Source organism: Onychostoma macrolepis, chromosome 04 (genome assembly GCF_012432095.1).
Source record: "Onychostoma macrolepis isolate SWU-2019 chromosome 04, ASM1243209v1, whole genome shotgun sequence".
Classification (NCBI taxonomy): Eukaryota; Metazoa; Chordata; class Actinopteri; order Cypriniformes; family Cyprinidae; genus Onychostoma; species Onychostoma macrolepis.
In genome coordinates, this window is record NC_081158.1 from 2,084,987 (window position 1) to 2,104,014 (window position 19,028).

At 36.8% G+C, this 19,028-nt stretch overlaps 1 protein-coding gene across 3 annotated transcripts in view; it reads right to left on the reverse strand.

Moving 5' to 3' along the window:
• Positions 1 to 19,028, reverse strand: part of LOC131539510 (stonustoxin subunit beta-like) — a 56,935-nt gene that overhangs the window by 18,821 nt on the left and 19,086 nt on the right. Inside the window, exons 4-7 of one of the 3 annotated variants that reach the window (XM_058774132.1) lie at positions 16,641 to 18,362; positions 14,014 to 14,135; positions 12,958 to 13,070; positions 5,200 to 6,198 (exon numbers count right to left, since the gene is read on the reverse strand). In XM_058774132.1, the coding sequence (XP_058630115.1) occupies positions 6,069 to 6,198; positions 12,958 to 13,070; positions 14,014 to 14,135; positions 16,641 to 18,362 (2,087 nt within the window). In that variant the 3' untranslated portion in view covers positions 5,200 to 6,068. Of the gene's footprint in view, positions 1 to 5,199; positions 6,199 to 12,957; positions 13,071 to 14,013; positions 14,136 to 16,640; positions 18,363 to 19,028 lie in introns of those variants that run through there. The other 2 variants (XM_058774131.1, XM_058774133.1) reach the window with 2 other exon arrangements.

Consider the following 19,028-nt stretch of genomic DNA (forward strand, 5'->3'; position numbering starts at 1 on the left):
AAGTCCCACCCCCGCCGCCACTCACATGCCACGCTTACCCTACATATGTATATGAGTGTATGATGCATTAAAAAAGCGTGACGTGCAGCGTGGAACCAGCCCAGTGCAGTCCAGGCCCCCATGCTCACGTCTCACTTACCCTGTGTGTGTGTCTGATACACATATATGCATTTTTTTTTTTTTTTTTCCTTACTTATTTTACAATAGATGTGTGTATATCGTCTAGTGATGCATTAAAATAAGCAAGGCATGTAGTGCCGGACCTGCCAGAGGCAAGAAAACCAGGGCAGAGCTGGTACAGGTTGGAGGCACAAGGTTCCCGGCCCCACAGCACACCCACCAACCACTAAACCAAACCACACAGGGCAGGACCTGAGATGCCACAGCCAACTGAAGCCCAGAGGCATGATAGAAAGAGAAAAAGAAAATAGAAATAGAAATAGAAATAGAAAGAGAAAAGAAAAGAAAGAGAGAAAGGGAGAGAGAGAGAGAGAGGAAAAAATAAAAAATAAAAAAATAATAATAATTATAATTAAAAAAAAGAAAAAAAAATGACGAAAGTGAGAAGAACAGAAAGAGAGAAAGAAAGAATAGGGAAAGAAAATAAATAAATAATAATAATAATAAAATGAACAAGTTTAATCTTTCATAAATTTTAATTTAGTTTGATATTAGCCATTGTTGCTACCTCCTCCTAACCCCCCTCCCACAAATCTTGTGTAGATATTGATGAATGGTGTGTCGTTGTGGATGGCTTCAGACAAAGAGGGTCAACGGATTCATGATTGATGGAAGTTTATGAGAGATTACAAAAAGGGGTGTGATTCTATTGTGTTATTTTGAGTGGAAGTTGACAGGTTTTCCATGGAGATGTACTCTAGTAGTAAGTTTTTCCAAGATGTATGGTGTTCCTTGATTTCCAGTTCATGAGGATAGTTTTCTTGGCGATAGTTAGAGCCACTAGGAGTAATTTACTATCTGTATCGTTTGAGTTGATTATGGATATCTCACCTAATATACAGAGTGAGGGAGATAATGGGACGTGACATCCCATAAGGTTGGATAGTGACTCAGTAACGTTTTCCCAAAATTCTTTAACTGGGGTGCAATGCCACATGGCGTGAAGATAGGTGTCTGAGGCGTTTTGTGTACAATGTGAGCATGTTTCTGAAGTAAAACCCATTTTAAATAATTTTCGTCCAGTAAGGTGAAATCTATGAAGTACTTTATATTGTATTAGTTGAAGGTTGGCCTTTTTTTCGTCATGAAGTAAATATTTTTGCAGATTTGTGTCCAGAAGGCGGCATCGGGAGCAATAGATAAATCTGATTCCCATTTAACATTTGGTAGACTTTGGGGGTCTAGATCAATTGTCCTAGTGTCAATCTTTGATTGAATTGATGATTTGATTTGTGAGTATTCCAAAAAACAATTGTTCCCAATGCCGTATCTCTGGACCAAGTGGGAGAATGATGGCAGGTTATTATGATGAAAGATATGCTGAAGTTGTGTGATTCCCTTTTCTGCCCATGTACGTAAATTAAGTGGTTTCTTGTTAGATGTAAAATCTGGGTTATTCCAAATCGGGGTGTATTTAGATGGTGCAAGAGGGGAGTTTGTGATTTGATGGAATTTCCACCAGGCTGTCAGAGCTGCTGCTATTGTCGGCATTTTAAAACAATGATGCTCTTTGATTGTTTGATTGTAGAAGGGTAAATCTGAAGTATTAATGTCCTTACAAATTGTTTGTTCAACATCTAGCCATGTGTTTTCTGATGTGTTTAGGGTGAATCCATTTGTGTATATTTTGGAGCTGATTGGCCAAAAAGTAGTGGTAAAAATGTGGTGCTTCCAGTCCTCCTTGTGTTCTTAATTTCTGAAGAGTAGTCAATTTAATTCTTGGGGTCTTGTTTTTCCAGTAGAATTTGGTAATGATTGAATCTAGTGATTTAAACCAGGCAAGGGTGGGTTGTGTTGGCGTCATTGTAAATAAATAGTTTAATTTAGGGAGTATAGTCATTTTAATTACTGATATTCTGCCCATAATAGAAAGTGGTAGGTTCATCCAGCGTTGAAGATCGTCGGCTATTGTTTTAAGTAGTGGAGTGTAGTTGAGTCCAAACAGCCCTGACAGCCTGGGGGAAACATTAATACCCAGATATGTGATGTGATTGGTGCATAGAGGAATTGGTGGTGTATGGGATGTCACATCCAAACTGGTGGAATGTAATGAATGTATAGCAGATTTACTCCAGTTGATTGAGTATTTGGAAATATTTGAGAATGAATCGATGAGTTTAATCGTTTCTTGTAACGATGATGGAGGGTCTTGTAAATATATTAATATATCATCGGCGTAAAGACTTATTTTGTGGTGTATATTTAGTGTTTGAATTCCTTTTATGTTGCTGTTTTGACGGATGGCTGCTGCTAATGGTTCAATGAAAATGGTGAAAAGTGAAGGGGAGAGTGGGCATCCTTGTCTAGTCCCGCGGTGCAGTGTGAAGCTATGTGATGTTAGTCCATTAGTGATGACAGTGGCTGAAGGTGATGTATATAGAAATTTAATCCAATTAATGAATGACTCCCCAAAATCAAACCTCTCTAATGTGGAAAACAGGAATTTCCAGTTGACCCTGTCAAACGCTTTTTCTGCATCCAGAGTGACTATGATGGTTTTGGCTTTATGAATTGATGAATAATGGATTAAGTTAAAAAGTCTACGTGTGTTGTTAGATGCAAGTCTACCTTTAATGAAACCAGTTTGGTCTGGATGGATTATAGATGGTGTGATTTTTTCTAATCTATGGGCTAGGGCTTTGGCAATGATTTTAATGTCTACATTGATTAGGGAAATTGGACGATAGCTTGACGGTAGTGTTGGGTCTTTATTGGGTTTGAGAAGGAGTGAAATTGTGGCTGTGTTCATATTATCTAAAAGTTTTGATTTTTCTTTTGATTCATTTATCATTCGGATAAAGAGTGGTGATAAAATGGACCAAAAGTGTAATAACTATGTTGTTTAATTTTTACATAAGCATATCTGTTACGCTGAATGATGGAACATTATTTGACCTATATTTTGACATTTTGACAAAAATTATTTGAAACGGACACTTGCAGTTAGTTGATTTTCTATGTATATAAAATCACTTTTGTAAATTTAATTTGATGCAGACACTAAAATTTGACATCTGGGGCCTCATTTATAAAGCGTGCGTACGCACAGATTTGATCTTAGAGTGTGCGTACGCTTAAATCCACGCCAGCGCTCATATTTATAAAAACGGTCTTTGACGTGGAAAAGTGCTTAGCGTCACGTCAGGGTCCGAGCAGACGTACGCACTTTTTATTGTTGGAGTAATGCAGATTTTTTCAAATGTAACCCTGATAGCACACGTACATCTAGGAGACGTCTATTTGACATCTGCATTTACATCTGCAAGACGTATTTTTAGGGTGTTTGCTCATCTGCACACGCCTATTGGACGTCTCCTTTAGATGTCAAATAGACGTCTATTAGATGTCTTTAAGATGTTTATGATTTAGAATGTATGTAAAACTGACATCTGAAAGACGTCTGTCAGACGTTTGTAGACTGCAGATGCTTTCCAGATCAAGAGATCTTTAACAGACATCTCGCAGACGTACGTGTGCTATCTGGGAAGCTGTTCTTGCAGGTCGCTGTTCTAAATTATGATGATTGGTGATATTTTATATGTTAATGATATTAATTAGGAGTCGTTTACAAGGCAGTGAGCTGAAACCATTCAATTGCACGCAAATTCAAGATAATTTGCAATTCATAGATTTCACATCTGAAAGAGGCGCGTACGCTCGTTTTCTGTTCGTACGTTCATTCTATGAATCGCACGTACGCATTTCTGAGAAACGATCGTAAGAACCTTAATTTAGGAAATCTGCCTAGCAATTGTTGAGCAGTCATGAACAGGTATTTGTGATTTGTTAAATGTTTCAAGCTCCGCCCCTGCTATATACATAGAACGGATGTGAGAGAGCAGTGGAAGATTGAGACGAAGATTACGAGCCGTAAAGAAAAAAGATTAAGCTGCAAAGAAAACTTAGCGAAATTGTGTTGCTGTTTGAAAGAGTAATAAAAGGAGCATATGCATCAGAAAAGGGTGCAGGAGAATTGTTAACTATATTGTCATTGATTTCATGAATGAAAGAACATTGAATCTCGGTGAGTACTGATTTATAATTCATGTATAAGATTGAAGACGAGTCATATTTTTGTTACTTCATGTTTTATGTTATATTGAACCTTTTGATAAGGTTAATTTCGTTGAACTGTATGTGATTACTGAGAAATTAGGTGTTATTTTATGTTAACATTTGTGCAACAGCAAGATGCTAATCGCTATATTACAGAGTTGTAATTTAACACTGCAATCAACGTTTGTGTTCGTATGGAACATATAACAATTCGGGTTGTTTGATTATCTGGAAAGTTATTGAGTTTGACCCATTTTGACTTATTAATGTCTCATTTTTTGTAAATTGTATATACATGTAGGAAACATGTATACATGTGTAATTTTTTTGTCATTAAGTGAATTCAGGAATTGAGTTATTGTGATTTGCATTTGGTATTTATGCTCATGACAAAATACATGTGTGATACTGATGTGCCTGTTTTTATGCAGGCCAGGTTTTTGGTTTTCCCTTGAACTCTCTCTTCTGGATAGAAGATGGCGAGCCACCCAGCTTGAATTGGTGACCTTCAATTGATCTGTGCAGAGATACCCTTGCATCCAGCATTTTGGTAGGACTGTGAATTACGAATTATGGATTTCTCCTGCTAGAACTTTTCTTGATACCGAACCAAAAGGAACTTTACTTCGCGTGAATTGGAACAACTAATCTGAGCTCAGCAACGTGAACTGAATGGACTGAACTGGTGATCCTTAATTCATCAAGTGATACACGTACACTGATACCGCACACACACATTTGGTTGTTGTATTGTTATTTTATTTGTTGTTCAATTAATACAAGTTATCTTTTTGTATACAAGTACTTGTTGTTTCTGACTCCAACACTTCTTAAGATAAATTGTTGAATTGGGGTTTTCAGACTACTGTATGTATATATATATATATATATATATATTCAACCGAACCTAGTGTGTACTTACCATACCAGGGTTACATGCGCGAGTTGCATAGACCACAAAACCTATCAGACCCATTTGAATTCTACACAGAATGCAATATTTTATACCGATATCGATGAGATTGTGGCTGTCATATGCTGTCAAATGCAACTTCACCAAGCTCAACGACTCTGGCTTAAACTGTGATATAAACAAATCGCTATTGGCTATTTCAAAAAGGGGGCGGGCTGCTTGATATGTTCCACCCTGTCTTCCTGTTTCAGTTGAAATTACGTCAGCACATGGAATAACGCTGTGTGTTTTAAAGCACTTCAGTGGACCTTTAAGATTGCAAGTTGGAAACATTTAAAGTCTAATAGAACAAATATAAATAATACTCAAAAAGCTGATGCAAATATTTGTCTCAATTTTTATTGAGAAAAATGGGCACAAGTTTTTTTATTTTTACAGTGCAGAAGCCTGACACTGGCCATTGTATTCAAAGATTAAGCAGTTCAACTTAAAAGAAGTTTCACAGACACTCAATATCAAAATAAGAGGGTGAATTTGGGACATTTTAGTCTTCTGTTGTTTACTGTGATTGTCAGATGAATAGATAGATTTAGATCACATTAGCATGATGGAGCAAGACAAGAACACATCAGAGGTTTGGTGTCTCATATTATGCCAATTCACCCTGAGAGAATCAGGATAATGTGGGTTTGTTATAACAATAAGAAAATAATGACAATTTTACAGTCTTCTTTAATCTGAAAATCCAGATATAAGAATGTACAGAAAATTATAAATTGAAACTGACATCACGAAAGCAGTTTATATATGATTAATTGAGCTGACAAGGTTTTAAAAGACAGGAATCTTAATGATTTTATGATGTGTTTATGCCATAAAATAATACAGGTAATTGCATGACAAGATGAGATGAACCCTTTTATTCACAAATAAAGATGCTGCGTTCAAAACATGGGATATCATTCCAGTTGTCCAGGACAGTACTTGGATTCAATACAATGCAGTCCTCATTTCCATTTGTGTCATTTGGCTCACCTTTACGCCAAAACCTGAATAACATGTATTATATTATATATAGACATGGTCACAAGTCTCTGAGGTCTAAGTCAAGTCTCAAGTCATTGAGGTCAAGTCTAAGTCAAGTCTCAAGTCTTTAAAGCGGAGTACAAGTCACGTCTCAAGTCTTTGTTCTATTTATTAGCAACAGTTCTTTCAGCTAGTTATTGAGGCTAAATCAGTTTTAAAATACTGATTTCACGATATGATTTTCTCAACAACAACAAAAAAAAACTTTAACAAAATTTAAGACAAATTAGAAATGAAAAGGTGTCCATTTATTAATTGTCAGATAAAATGCTGCACATTTCTTTGTAAAATTAAAATATGTCAAACAACAAAACTAAATTTTAAAACAAACCCCAATTAAATCAAATGAGTTACACAAATGAAATAGATCTCATATAAACAAACTAAGGCTTTGTCTGTGCTCTTTTTCAATTTAAAATTAGAGGCAACCACTTTATTTTCAACAACACACAATCCAAACAAAGAGGCTGAATACATGCAGCATGAGCAGTTTTTAATCTAAATTGGATTGTATAATTTCGAAATTTGAAGCAAAAACAAAATGGTCTGACTTAGTTTTGTGAAACTATTCTACATAAAACATCTGCACGACACAAAACAGCAGACAGGCTGAATTAATACAGATTCACTCTCTGCCAGCAGGTGGCGCTTGAACAGCAATTAAACATCGTTTCCTTGGTTACCGCTGTAAACAAAGCAGTGCTGCGGTTATGAACACTACTTTAATATGCATTATACAGAGGCAAGATGAGAAGAAAATACCATCTAAACTTTTCTAAAGACAGCCAGTTCCCCTCGGAGATACATTCATATAAGCTCCTTTACCAAATGACTTGAGTTTTTTTACGAGTCTCACTAGTCCAAGTCAAGTCTTGAGTCAGCTGTTCACGAGTCCAAGTCAAGTCCCAAGTCTTTATTTATGCGACTTAAGTGCGACTCGAGTCCAAGTCGCAGACTCGAGTTTACATCTCTGGATTATATCTATATACATGTGTATCGCTCTCTCTCTCTCTCTCTCTCTCTCTCTGAGTGTGTGTTGGGAGTGAGGAGGGTGCGTGTGTGAGAGTGTGTTTCTATCGTGCGCTGTTATTTATACTTTCTTTTGTGTGTTTTTTCTTCTTTAATTCTTGATATAATTTATTGTTTGTAAAGATTATTTTAGGGTTCTAATAATAAGTAGCCCTAGCGTGCCGTGCGTTGCACGGTTCACCTGGCGTTAGGCATGGCGTCCACAGGTGGAAGGACGCCATTATCCCTCCGCCATGGTTTCAGGTGCGTGCCAGAAGCGAGTGCTACAGTTGAGGATGTTTTGATAGCGGTTGGTGAGCAGTTAGGCTATGAAAATATCGTATCGGCTTTGAGAATGAATAAAGCTGTAGTTGTATTTTTAAAAACAGAAGCATTGGTCAACAAGGTTATTGAGAACGGTTTATGGGTGAAGGAAATTTTCGTTAATACCACTCCGCTGTTTGCTCCGGCTACGAAAGTGATCATTTCAAACGTTCCTCCGTTCATTGAAAATGAGGTCATTGTCAGAGAACTTGCAAGATTCGGAAAAATGGTGAGTGAGGTTAAAACTGTTTCCTTAGGATGCAAAAATCCTGCGCTCAAACATGTCATGTCTTTTAGGAGACAGGTGTTCATGTTTTTGAATTCTCCGGACAAACTACTGGATGCATCGTTTAGAGTGAAAGATGGCGATAGTTCGTATCTGATATTTGCAAGTACGGAGAGTTTAAGATGTTTTGAATGTGGAGAGTTCGGACATAAGAGACTCTCGTGCCCTCAAAAGAAAACTTCGGTAGAAGCAAAGATTAGTGGTGAGACGGATGAATCATCGGTGCACAAGGATGTGGAGTTAAAACAGAAACCAGGAGGGGAAAAGTCAGGCTTGGACGAAGCTCCGGTGGCTGAGATGAGTAAGGACAATGGAATGGAGGTGAGTAAGAGCGTTGTGAGTAACTTAAACCATGTTGATAATGAAAAGCCGAGTTGTAGTAGTGTAAATGGTACTGTTGCAGCTGTAGAAGAACATCTTGTAGTTGATCATGTTGGCCTACATGTCAGTAGTGTGCAGTGTGAAAGCATTGAGGAGGAGGATGATGATGATGCCTCTGATATCATGACGCAGAGTCAGGATGACGAGAGTTTGTCGGATTTGTCGGATCTCTTTAAAGCTAAAGAGGATTTGTATTCTGTAGAACAGATAAATGCTTTTTTGGACGAGACTAAAGGCAGAAGGGTAGATATAGGAGATTTTTTCCCTGATAAGGAAAAGTTCGTCGCTTCTGTAGTATAGGTACGTAAAACGTACAACCATACTGTGTTATCGCAACAGAAACGGTACAGACTTAAGAAGTATATAACGATGATAAGACAGGGTAAAAGGAATGAGGATGAAAGAAGGTCTCGAGGAAGAGCTAAATGAACACTATGGCTTGTATATATCTGTGTGTTTTTTCCCTTCTCTTCTGCTGTTCTTTCTACCCCTTCTATCTCATGGAGTATCTTAGAATAGGTTCTCTAAATGTGAATGGTCTGAGAGATAAGAAAAAGCAGGCGTTAGTTTCAGAATATTTTAATATTAAGAATATTGCAGTAGGTTTCCTTCAAGAAACCCATAGTAATATAAGTAATGAGTCTGAATGGGGATTGTGGTGGAAAGGAAAATATGTTTTAAGTCATGGCTGTAACGTTAGTGCAGGAGTTGCGATCATGTTTAATTCTACTTTAAAAGCAAAAATCCTTTCTACATATGACATAGAACCTGGAAGATTGCTTTTAGTAAGAGCTGAAATAAATAATTTTCTTTTTCTTTTTGTTAATATGTATGCCCAAATGATGGAACAGAAAGAGTTCTTTTATTTGAGAAATTGGGTCGTGTTTTAAAAGCTCTTAACTCAGGAGATATAATTATAATGGCAGGAGACTGGAATTGCACTTTGAATTTCAATATAGATAGAAATGCTGAAGAACCTCACCATAAATCAGCACTTGTTTTATCCAATGTGGTTAAAAGTTTAAATCTGGAAGATATTTGGAGAATAAAAAATCCATTGCTTAAGCAATACACTTGGGTAAAAGTTACAGATGGTAGAGTTCATGCTGCCAGACTGGATAGATTTGACATTACAGGTGATTCAAGAAACAGAGTGGGTAATGTTAATATAATTCCAAATATCATTTCAGATCATAAAATGATAACAATGGATTTTGTTATTTTAAATGAAAGTAAAAGAAGTCTGTATTGGTATTTTAATAATAAGCTTTTGCAAGACAATGTTTTTTGTGCACATTTTAAGTTGTTTTGGGAAACATGGCAAATGCAAAAAGGAAATTATGATGATATAAAACAATGGTGGGACATTGGAAAAGTGCAAATCAGAGTTTTCTGCCAGCAATATTCCTCATATTCAAAAAGAACATTAAAGACCAGGATACAAGACTTGGAAAATGAGATCTCTGATATTGTCGCATTAATGTGTGTGGATTATAAAATTTTTTCAAAATGTATTGCCAGTAGACTAAATAATTATGAGTGTATTAATCATGAAAGAACAATCATATTGTGTAAAGGGGCGATGTATTAGAGATAATTTATTTTTAATAAGAGATATAATAGATTATGCAATGTATAATGATAATGATTTAGGGTTGATATCTCTTGATCAAGAAAAAGCGTTCGATAGAGTGGACCACGCTTACTTGTTTGATCTACTGAAGGCTTTTGGTTTTGGAGATGGTTTTATTTCATGGGTTAATTTATTGTACAATGAAGCTGAATGTATGGTCAAAATAGCTGGAGGTTTAAGTGTTCCTATTAAAGTGCAAAGGGGAATAAGACAAGGATGTCCTCTTTCAGGACATCTTTATAGCCTTGCAATTGAACCCCTATTGTGCAAATTAAGAGAGCAGTTGACTGGGTTACATGTTGAGGGGTCAAGTTTTTCAAATGATGTGAAATTATCCGCCTATGCCGATGATGTAACTGTAATAATTAGGAACAGTAATGATATTAAAGTGGTGTTAGAAAACCTTAAATGTTATGAAAGAGCATCATCAGCGAAAGTGAATTGGACAAAAAGTGAGGCGTTATGGTGTGGTTCAGAGAGGCCAAATGTCCCACAGCTGCCTAATAATGTAAAATGGAAAAGAGATGGTTTCAAGTTTTTGGGAGTGTTTCTAGGCTCCGAGATCTATAAGGGGAAAAACTGGGAAGGACTATTGGAAAAAGTATGTCTCCGGTTATCTAAATGGAAATGGCTAATTCCCCAGCTGTCCTATCCACCTTTTTCTTCAACGCGGAAGTAAGCCTATGGGTGAGACTTCCGGTTCATTAGCCGCTATAGGTAAATAACGAGAAGAATAACAACGTACAGTAAACGGTAAAACTGTTTGCACTACAAACCAGTGTGTTCATAATTAAGATAATACATTAAAATAATATGATAAGACACACTAATTTTCAATATAAAGCAGCAAAACGAACTGTTTTGTACAACTAAAAATAGCTGGACGCGGATGAGACCGGAAGCTAGACCCATACAATTTACAAATGGCCGCGCCCATTTTTACGTCAAGAAAAAGGTGGATAGGGGAAGGGTCTTAATAGTCAATAATCTTGTTGCTTCCTCGTTGTGGCATAAAATGGCTGTATTGGACCCCCCCTGCTGCTGTCATTAAGGACATTCAGAGATGTCTTGTTGACTTCTTTTGGACAAGTCAGCATTGGTTGAGACCTGCTGTACTTTATCTGCCTCTTCATGAAGGAGGGCAAGGTCTCATTGACATAAAATGTAGGATTGCTGCAAGCTGCCCAGAGACTTTTGTATGGGACAGATGTCAGTTGGGCTGATGTGGCTTGTGGCCTCTTGAGGAGAGGAGGACGACTGGGACTAGATCGCCAATTGTTTTTAATGAACTTGAAGGACGTGGCACTAGTTGAATTAGTTCCTTTTTATAAGACGGTTCTAAAATCATGGAATGTCTTAAGAATTGTCAGAGAACAGGGAATTGTAAATGGATCATGGATTAAAGAGGAGCCTCTTCTTTATAATCCTGCAATACCTGTGACAATCTTGAACTCTCATTCACTACAGGCTGCTATGGTGAAAGCACAGTTTATAAAAGTCTCTCATTTTTGGAGTAAGAGTGATTGGTTGTCTTCACGGGACATTGCAGCAAAGCATGGTATTAAATCACTCCGTATAGCAGAAAAAATAAAGACTGAATTTTTATCTGTAATTCCATCAACGTTTGCAGAGTTGTTGAAGGAGGAGGAAAAACAACAGCAATGTATTAATAAGATGATTGATTTTCCAAATCTAGGAGTAAGGGCAGCTGTGGAGACATGGCCGGAGGATGAAGGAAAGTTATTGAGTTTTAAAACTCCAGAACTTAATTTGTTCTGTGATACTGGAAAGCGTGCACTGTATCATACTTGTGTAAAAGTGATGCATTTTGAATCATTAAAATTAGTCTCAGACTCCAAATGGCAAGAAATAGAGGGATTTGATATATCCCCTAAAGGTAACTGGAGGACTTTATACAAATATCCTATTGATAAGAGAACTGGGGACCTCCAATGGCGGATAATACATGGAGTAATAACTACCAATAGACATAGGGCACATATTGATCCTACAGTAAAGGATGAGTGCCCTTTTTGTTTTGAGTCTGAAGATGTGCATCACTTATTCTTGCAGTGTGAAAGATTAAAGCCAATGTTTTTATTGTTGGAAGAATGGAGTAAAGATTTGAATTATGAATTTACATTAAAAGGTTTTATTTATGGGCCTAAATATAAGTATCAAAATAGAAAAAGAGATGTGTTAATACATTTTTTATATGGTCAAGCAAAGTTAGCTGTGTGGCTAACAAGAAAAGTGAAACTGAACGGGGGTGTTTCTACTGATGTTAATATGACTTTAAGAGGTCTGATATCGGCACGGCTTATTGTTGAGTTTGCATACTATAAAATGGTTGGAGATCTTGATACTTTTAATTTTACTTGGGCTCTGAATGATGTTCTATGTAATTTAGAAGATGGAATCTTACAAATGAATGTATGAGGTATTTCTTGTGTATGTAATGTTTGTTATTTGTTGTGGTTTTTTGTGTGTATTTACATGTATATTTATGTGTTTTGTATATTAATATATTTTAATTAGCCAAAGTGGAAAGAAAATGTAAAATTAAAGAAAAACTAAAAGTCTCTCTCTCTCTCTCTCTCTCTCTCTATATATATATGTATAGTGTCAAACGATTAATCGCATTCAAAGTAAAAGTTTTTGTTCACATAATATATGTGTGTGTACTGTGTATATTTATTATGTATATATAAATATAGACACATGCATGTATATATTTAAGAAAAATGTAATATTTATATATTAAATATATATATATATAATAGAAATTATATGAATAGAAATGTATACATGTAAATACATGTAAATATGTTCAAAATATATACTGTATGTATTTATATACACATACATAATAAATATACACAGTACACAAACATAGATTATGTAAACTTTTATTTTGGATGCGATTAATCGTTTGACAGCACTAATATAGAGAGAGAGAGAGAGAGAGAGAGAGAGAGAGAGAGATTGCACTTGTGTATTCAGCTGTTTTCTAAAGGTTGTGAAATGAGAATAAAATAGACTGAAACAAATATATATTCAGTAATTATTTGTGAGTGTTTAAGCACTTACCCTTGATTCAGTGGTGAATTATCCACCCATTTCATGGTGCCCTTCTTCTCTCTGTCAGTCAATCCGATCCACACAGACACACCCATCTCATTAACAATTGAAGTTACGAGCCTCTGTGTGTGAATACCAACATGAATAAATGTGATTCCTCTCGTTCATTAACAAACACTCTCCTTATGGGAAAGAAAATATGTTTCCATATAGTTATGATCAATATATTCAATAGTTGAAATATAAAGACCTCATGAAGTAGTTAATAGACATCACTGCAAAACAGTTACTGCCTTTTAAATAAAGCAGGGCTTAAATACAAGAAACAAATAAAGGGAACTGTGAACATAATCTAAAAATCAGTTGTTAATCATGGCAAAAACTAAAGTGTGACTGAGTATATGCTGAAATGCATGCTTGGAGCATCCATGGTTCCCAGTATGCATTACAGCATGTCACCATTGTTGAAATTCATCTCGAATACTCTCTATTCTAATTCTATTTCTTAAAAAGTGTCCCTTTTAGGCTTGCACTCTATTCATTTACTAACTGCTTGTTTTCTTTAAAAAAAAAAAACTCTAATCTTTTTGTATTCTATTTATTTATTATACAATTAGCAAAAGCAAAAAGGCCTCTAACACTAGCCTGCTCTATTCTTTTTCTATTCTGTGTTTTCCTTTTATTTATTAATAAAATATGTGTACTGTGTTAAGCTAACTGAGACTTGTCATAGCACTTGCATATCATTGCTCTTTTGTTGGTTTTGATTGCTTCCATTGTCCTCATTTGTAAGTCGCTTTGGATAAAAGTATCTGCTAAATGACTAAATGTAAATGTAATAATGGATGAACATAGCTTTTAAAATTCTTGTAATCTTTGTTTGCGCACAGTGCGCCTTAACCTTTGGACGATATGCATGTTTGTGCTCATTCAATATATTGTCTTATTCAAAATAAGTATTATTCAGTATATTATTTCATATATTTTCACAGTTATACAATATATTGAACAAAAATAAATGAATAATATATATTCTTTCTGAAAGGACCACTTGTACAAACCCACCTGCTTCTCTTTACTTTTGATAATGACCAGATCACCACCACGATCTCTGCAAAACTGTCTGCTGTCAGACCAGCTCATCGCTTTCATGATTGTGAAAAACCCATCATAACGAAGCACAGTACCTAACAAAAACACAAAAAATTTTTCATCACATCGTGAGTGTATATTTGCACCGTTTGTTGTTTTAATGAGGTATCTGGTTGAATGTTTGGGCCTGGAAGTGTTGACACGTGACATCAGACTTAACAATCAGATTATTTTGCTGCACATTTTGAAAATGCATATAAGACCTGAATGAAAATGGTTGACATGCACTGTAAAACTTTGCGGTTAAAATGTTTTTTTGGGGGTTTTTTTCCATTTAAACAGTAATATATTGTAGGGAACAATGTCAGAGTCGACTGTTTGAAATCATATCCTTCACCCACTATTATATTAGTTTGCATTAGTTTACTATAGTCCACCCAATGGAGTGAATTAAAAAACAAAAGAAAAAAAAAATCAGTTAAGTGAATTCAAACACCTGAAAAGGAGATGTCATATGTTACTATGAAAAAAAGAGACTAGACGAGAAGAAACACAAGAACTATAAGTGAATTCCAGCCACAGCCTTAGATGAAATCAACTGAAATAAAAGAAGACATTAAATCTCTGAAGATCTAAGCAGAGATGATTAAACAGCAAACTTCTTTGTTATTTAGACACACAGATGTCAAGAATAAACACAAGTCTTTCAACAATGGTGACAATCAATAACAGATCAACTCTGAACATCACAAAACAAGCAACTAAAATGTCACAACAAAAACAGCAAACAAAAACAAATAGTAAGAATAAAAGAAAATACTAAGGTAATTCAGCTGCATAATTTATTCACGCTGCAATCTATGCTGGGAGACATTGATGAGTTTTGATTGGTGGTACCCAGCATGCACTGAAACAGTTATGCTGATTGTCTTTTAAATTGATTGTCACCATCATTGATATTCATACGCTGATACTTGATGTCTGTGTGTGTTTAAATGATGAAATAGTCTATACTTTCTTTCTGCAAAATACTCTTTAAAAATCCTTCAGATTACATTCACAGTGTTGGAGCGCATGCTGTTGAATCACATGGCTATTATAACCAATACTACAAAAATAACACAATCACATAATCAGAGATCAGACTTTGAAAAAGACCAGTGGTTCAGGTCATTACATGACAATTATATCTTCATTCAAGCATAACCAACTACACCTGGTGATGTTTTCCTGGCTTTTTCCCATAACTAATTTGCTTTATAAACACCATGTTACAGTAAACTGAAAAAAATAGAGCCAAACTACGTAAATCACTGATCACTATAACTTCACAAAAACTTTTGTAGACATGACAGAAAAAGTCAATCTGGTTAGTAATGAGTGAAGCTGGTAATGCTTTTTGTGGAGTTAGGGTTAGATTTAATGTGTTTTTTAAATTTATTTTTATCTTCAGTGGATATCGTGTAAGGCTGTGGATGAAGTCAGTTGTAATTCTTGTGTTTCTGCTTGTCTCTTCTCTTCTCACTAAACACGTTACTTTTGTTGATGGTCTTCATTATTTCCATTAATGTAAAATTTTTGGCAACCTGTGCTGCCTTGCATTTGACCATTATGTTTCTGTGGGTGTTTTTTTGTCTGTTTTTTTTCAGTGTGGGATCTATTCCAACCAAAATTTGATATCTGTCTCTACTGGAGCTTGACGTCAAACAATCGGTTGGTTTGGATATCAACGCAATTTTTATTTTCAACCAAAATTTGATGTTGGACCAACATCTTCCTGACATTACATTGACACACTGTGCCTGCTGGGTAGGTTGCTATGTGAACTAGATAGCTTTAGCTTTAAGGTGGGGTAAGCGATATTTGAAATCACCAAAACAAACTCGCCCCTACCCCAAAAGGGTCTCGCCCCTATTTTGATAGCTCCACCCACACATACGTATGCAACCCAGGCAACGATTAGTTCTGTGAAACAAAGCAAAACCAATGTTACACCGTGTCTACACTGGACGCAAGCGGCGCGACTAAATGCTATAGAAGTCATTATAATCAGTGATGCTGTCTACACTGGATGCTGTGCGGTGCGACAAATCTGCTGCTGCGTTCTATTTATGATGTACTGATACAAATTTCAAATGATTTTCAACGGTCGCTTTGTCGCGTCCAGTGTAGACAGACTTTAGCTGTTGCGGCGCCGCACATCCAGTGTAGACACGCTGTTACTCACCTGTTGAGAAGAAACAAAGCAACCTCGGCGACCGATTGCAGGCCTTCCGCTCCTTGAGTTCTCTCCAGCATATTTACACGGGTCCTACTTCTTGCCTTATTGTTCCGCAAACGTTTTCCTCTTTTGTTTTTTTATCCGCCATCTCTATCTTTCTGTCGTCGCTCAGCTCGGCTAATGTCTGTCATGTGCACTAAGCGCGCTCTCTCCTCTGCATCATGAGTAGACATGCCCCTTACTGCTGATTGGCTACAAGTTTGTTTTGGTACTCGGCCCCGACTCAGTTTTCTAAAGAGTTTTTGAAAAATTACATACCCCACCTTTAAGAGTCACATCAGTTAACTATTAAAAAAAACTAAATGTAGATGACACTTACCGAAAGTGATAGTGCCAACAGTAGCGCTAACAGTATCACTGGCTTCACTCACTCCCACTCTACCAACAATCCTGTAGCGGATCAGGTAATGCTTTCCATGCTCCAATCTAGTCAGAGTAAAGTCTTCATTGTATGTGCGTACAAAAGTCCATGGTTCCTCAGCTCCAGAATGTGGTTTCACCTGCTTGTACTCCACTCTGAACAGCACTCTCTCTCTAGATGAAGACTTCTGCAGTTTAAGGGACACAGTTTGGTCCTGGACACTCTTCACTATTGGTGGGGCCGGGTTGGACATGGGCTGGAACTGTCTGTCTGTCAGTTCCCCTCTTTCAATCAGATAGATGGAGGAGCCTGCAATGGATGGATTTGAGATGGCAGAAATTATGAAATGGATTCTCTTTTCATCTTTATTGGCCTCTGCAAACCTCCTGAACTGAGACACGTTTTTTATCATCTTTACTATGATACTGGGATCACTGAACCACTTTCTGGCAGATTTCACAGAAAATGAAGTGTTACAACCATCTAGCTCTTTAAACATGGCAGATCGAAGGAAGTTCTTCAGGGCTAAAAGATATGTGTCTTCATACTTCAGAGATGTCAAGGTCAAGCACACCACTACATCAATATTAGGATAAAAGAAGTAGGCCATGATATCGTCTAAGTCTTCAATTTGGATCCCTTCCAGTGACTTGGTGAGAGAACCCAAGAGGTCAAGTTCAGACTTTGCATCATGTAACCAGTGATTAAGTGTGGCAGCTTTGAATGGGGACCTCCTATGGATCTTCAGGATGTCTTCCAGAGTTTTCTCCTCCATCTTTCCTCCTCGAATAGCAGACAAGACCCTGCCGACTTTGTTCAGTAGCATTGTCTTGTATTTGCTAAATGAGTCCTTAAAAGAGTGCAGCCTCTCATTGATATCACTGAAACTATTAACCAGTGCATTTCCTGACAGGTCATTGTATTTCCTCTCTGTCTCTCCCAGCTCCTCGATTATAGATTCAATGTCGGAAATCAGATTTGTGGTGATTTCTCTCTCCAGCTGAGCTGCCTTATTATCCAGTAGATGAAGAGGATAAAGCCAGACTTTTATTGGAACCACATTCTGTGGATTAAGCAGAGTGGGGAGCTTCTTGTATGTCTGTATGGCATCCATATATGTGGTGGGGTTCTGCTCAAGAATGAAGTCCCCATAAAATGTGCAGGTGATCTTCTCAGACATATTATTTTCATGTCCTCTCATATTTACAGATCCTTCTCCATCAATGGAAAATGAAGGGATGCTCTTGACCATGACATTCAGTTCTCCCTCAATCTTCTGCTTGTTTTCCTCTTCTGAAAATGTCCGATCAAACACCATGACGGCCTGAGCTCCGTACAGAATCCCCGTGACTACATGAGTTGCAGTTTTCTGGTCAAACACCTCAGGGTAGGTGATCTGCCCCAGCTGGGACATAGTGAGCTGTTCATATCTTGTAGTTTCACTGTAATACATTGTAACTCTGGACTGTTGGTTTGAGGATTTGGTGTCATGCAGGAACTTTCCAGATCCTCCCACCTCCACGAGCCCAGACATGAAACTGGCCTTCAGGGAAGCACTTACACCCAGGAGACTGGACTTGCTAGAAAGGGAATCAGAGCTACTGAACTTCAGATCTGTCTGGGGCTGATGACGAATTAGCAAATTTTCACTCAATGATTTCTTATCCCAGAGAGTAACACCTGAAATGAAAAATGGATTTAAGAATTACTGTATGTATGAGGAAGAGATGTACTGTTGTAATAGAAATTGTAAATGTGTGTGTGTTAGTTAAATCTGTTAAAAATGTAAGATTGGATGACCAATAATTGTCTCCTATTAAACTGGGATAAGACAGAGATATTACATATTGGACCTAAAACGAATACACAGAATCTCTTGGATTACAATTTGCATCTAGACGGATGTACTGTTCCCTCCTCTACAGTCAAAAATTTGGCTGTTATATTAGACAACAAGTTATCTTTTTGAAAATCATAAATCATATCTTTTGAAAATCATATGAATGTGAGTCTCATTCACACAGTAACTAGCAGTAGCGTCTCGAATACTGTCTGTATGAACGTGCAACGGGAGTCAAGCCCGTATTCCTTACAAGTAACCATATGTGTTACCAACAGTGACCAAGATGGCGACATCCATAAAACTGAAAAATTTTTCACTTTCACTTTCTGATACGACTAGAGTCCAATCAAGCCGCGAGTTCATCCGTCAAATATTCATTAACTGACAACAGCTTTTAAATCTAAGGTGGAGAGCGGAGTATTTGAGTTGCGCGCAGAACACTATACTGACAGGAGCGCCTCTGGTGGAGAAAAACTGACTAAAACTTTCAGATGACACACAGC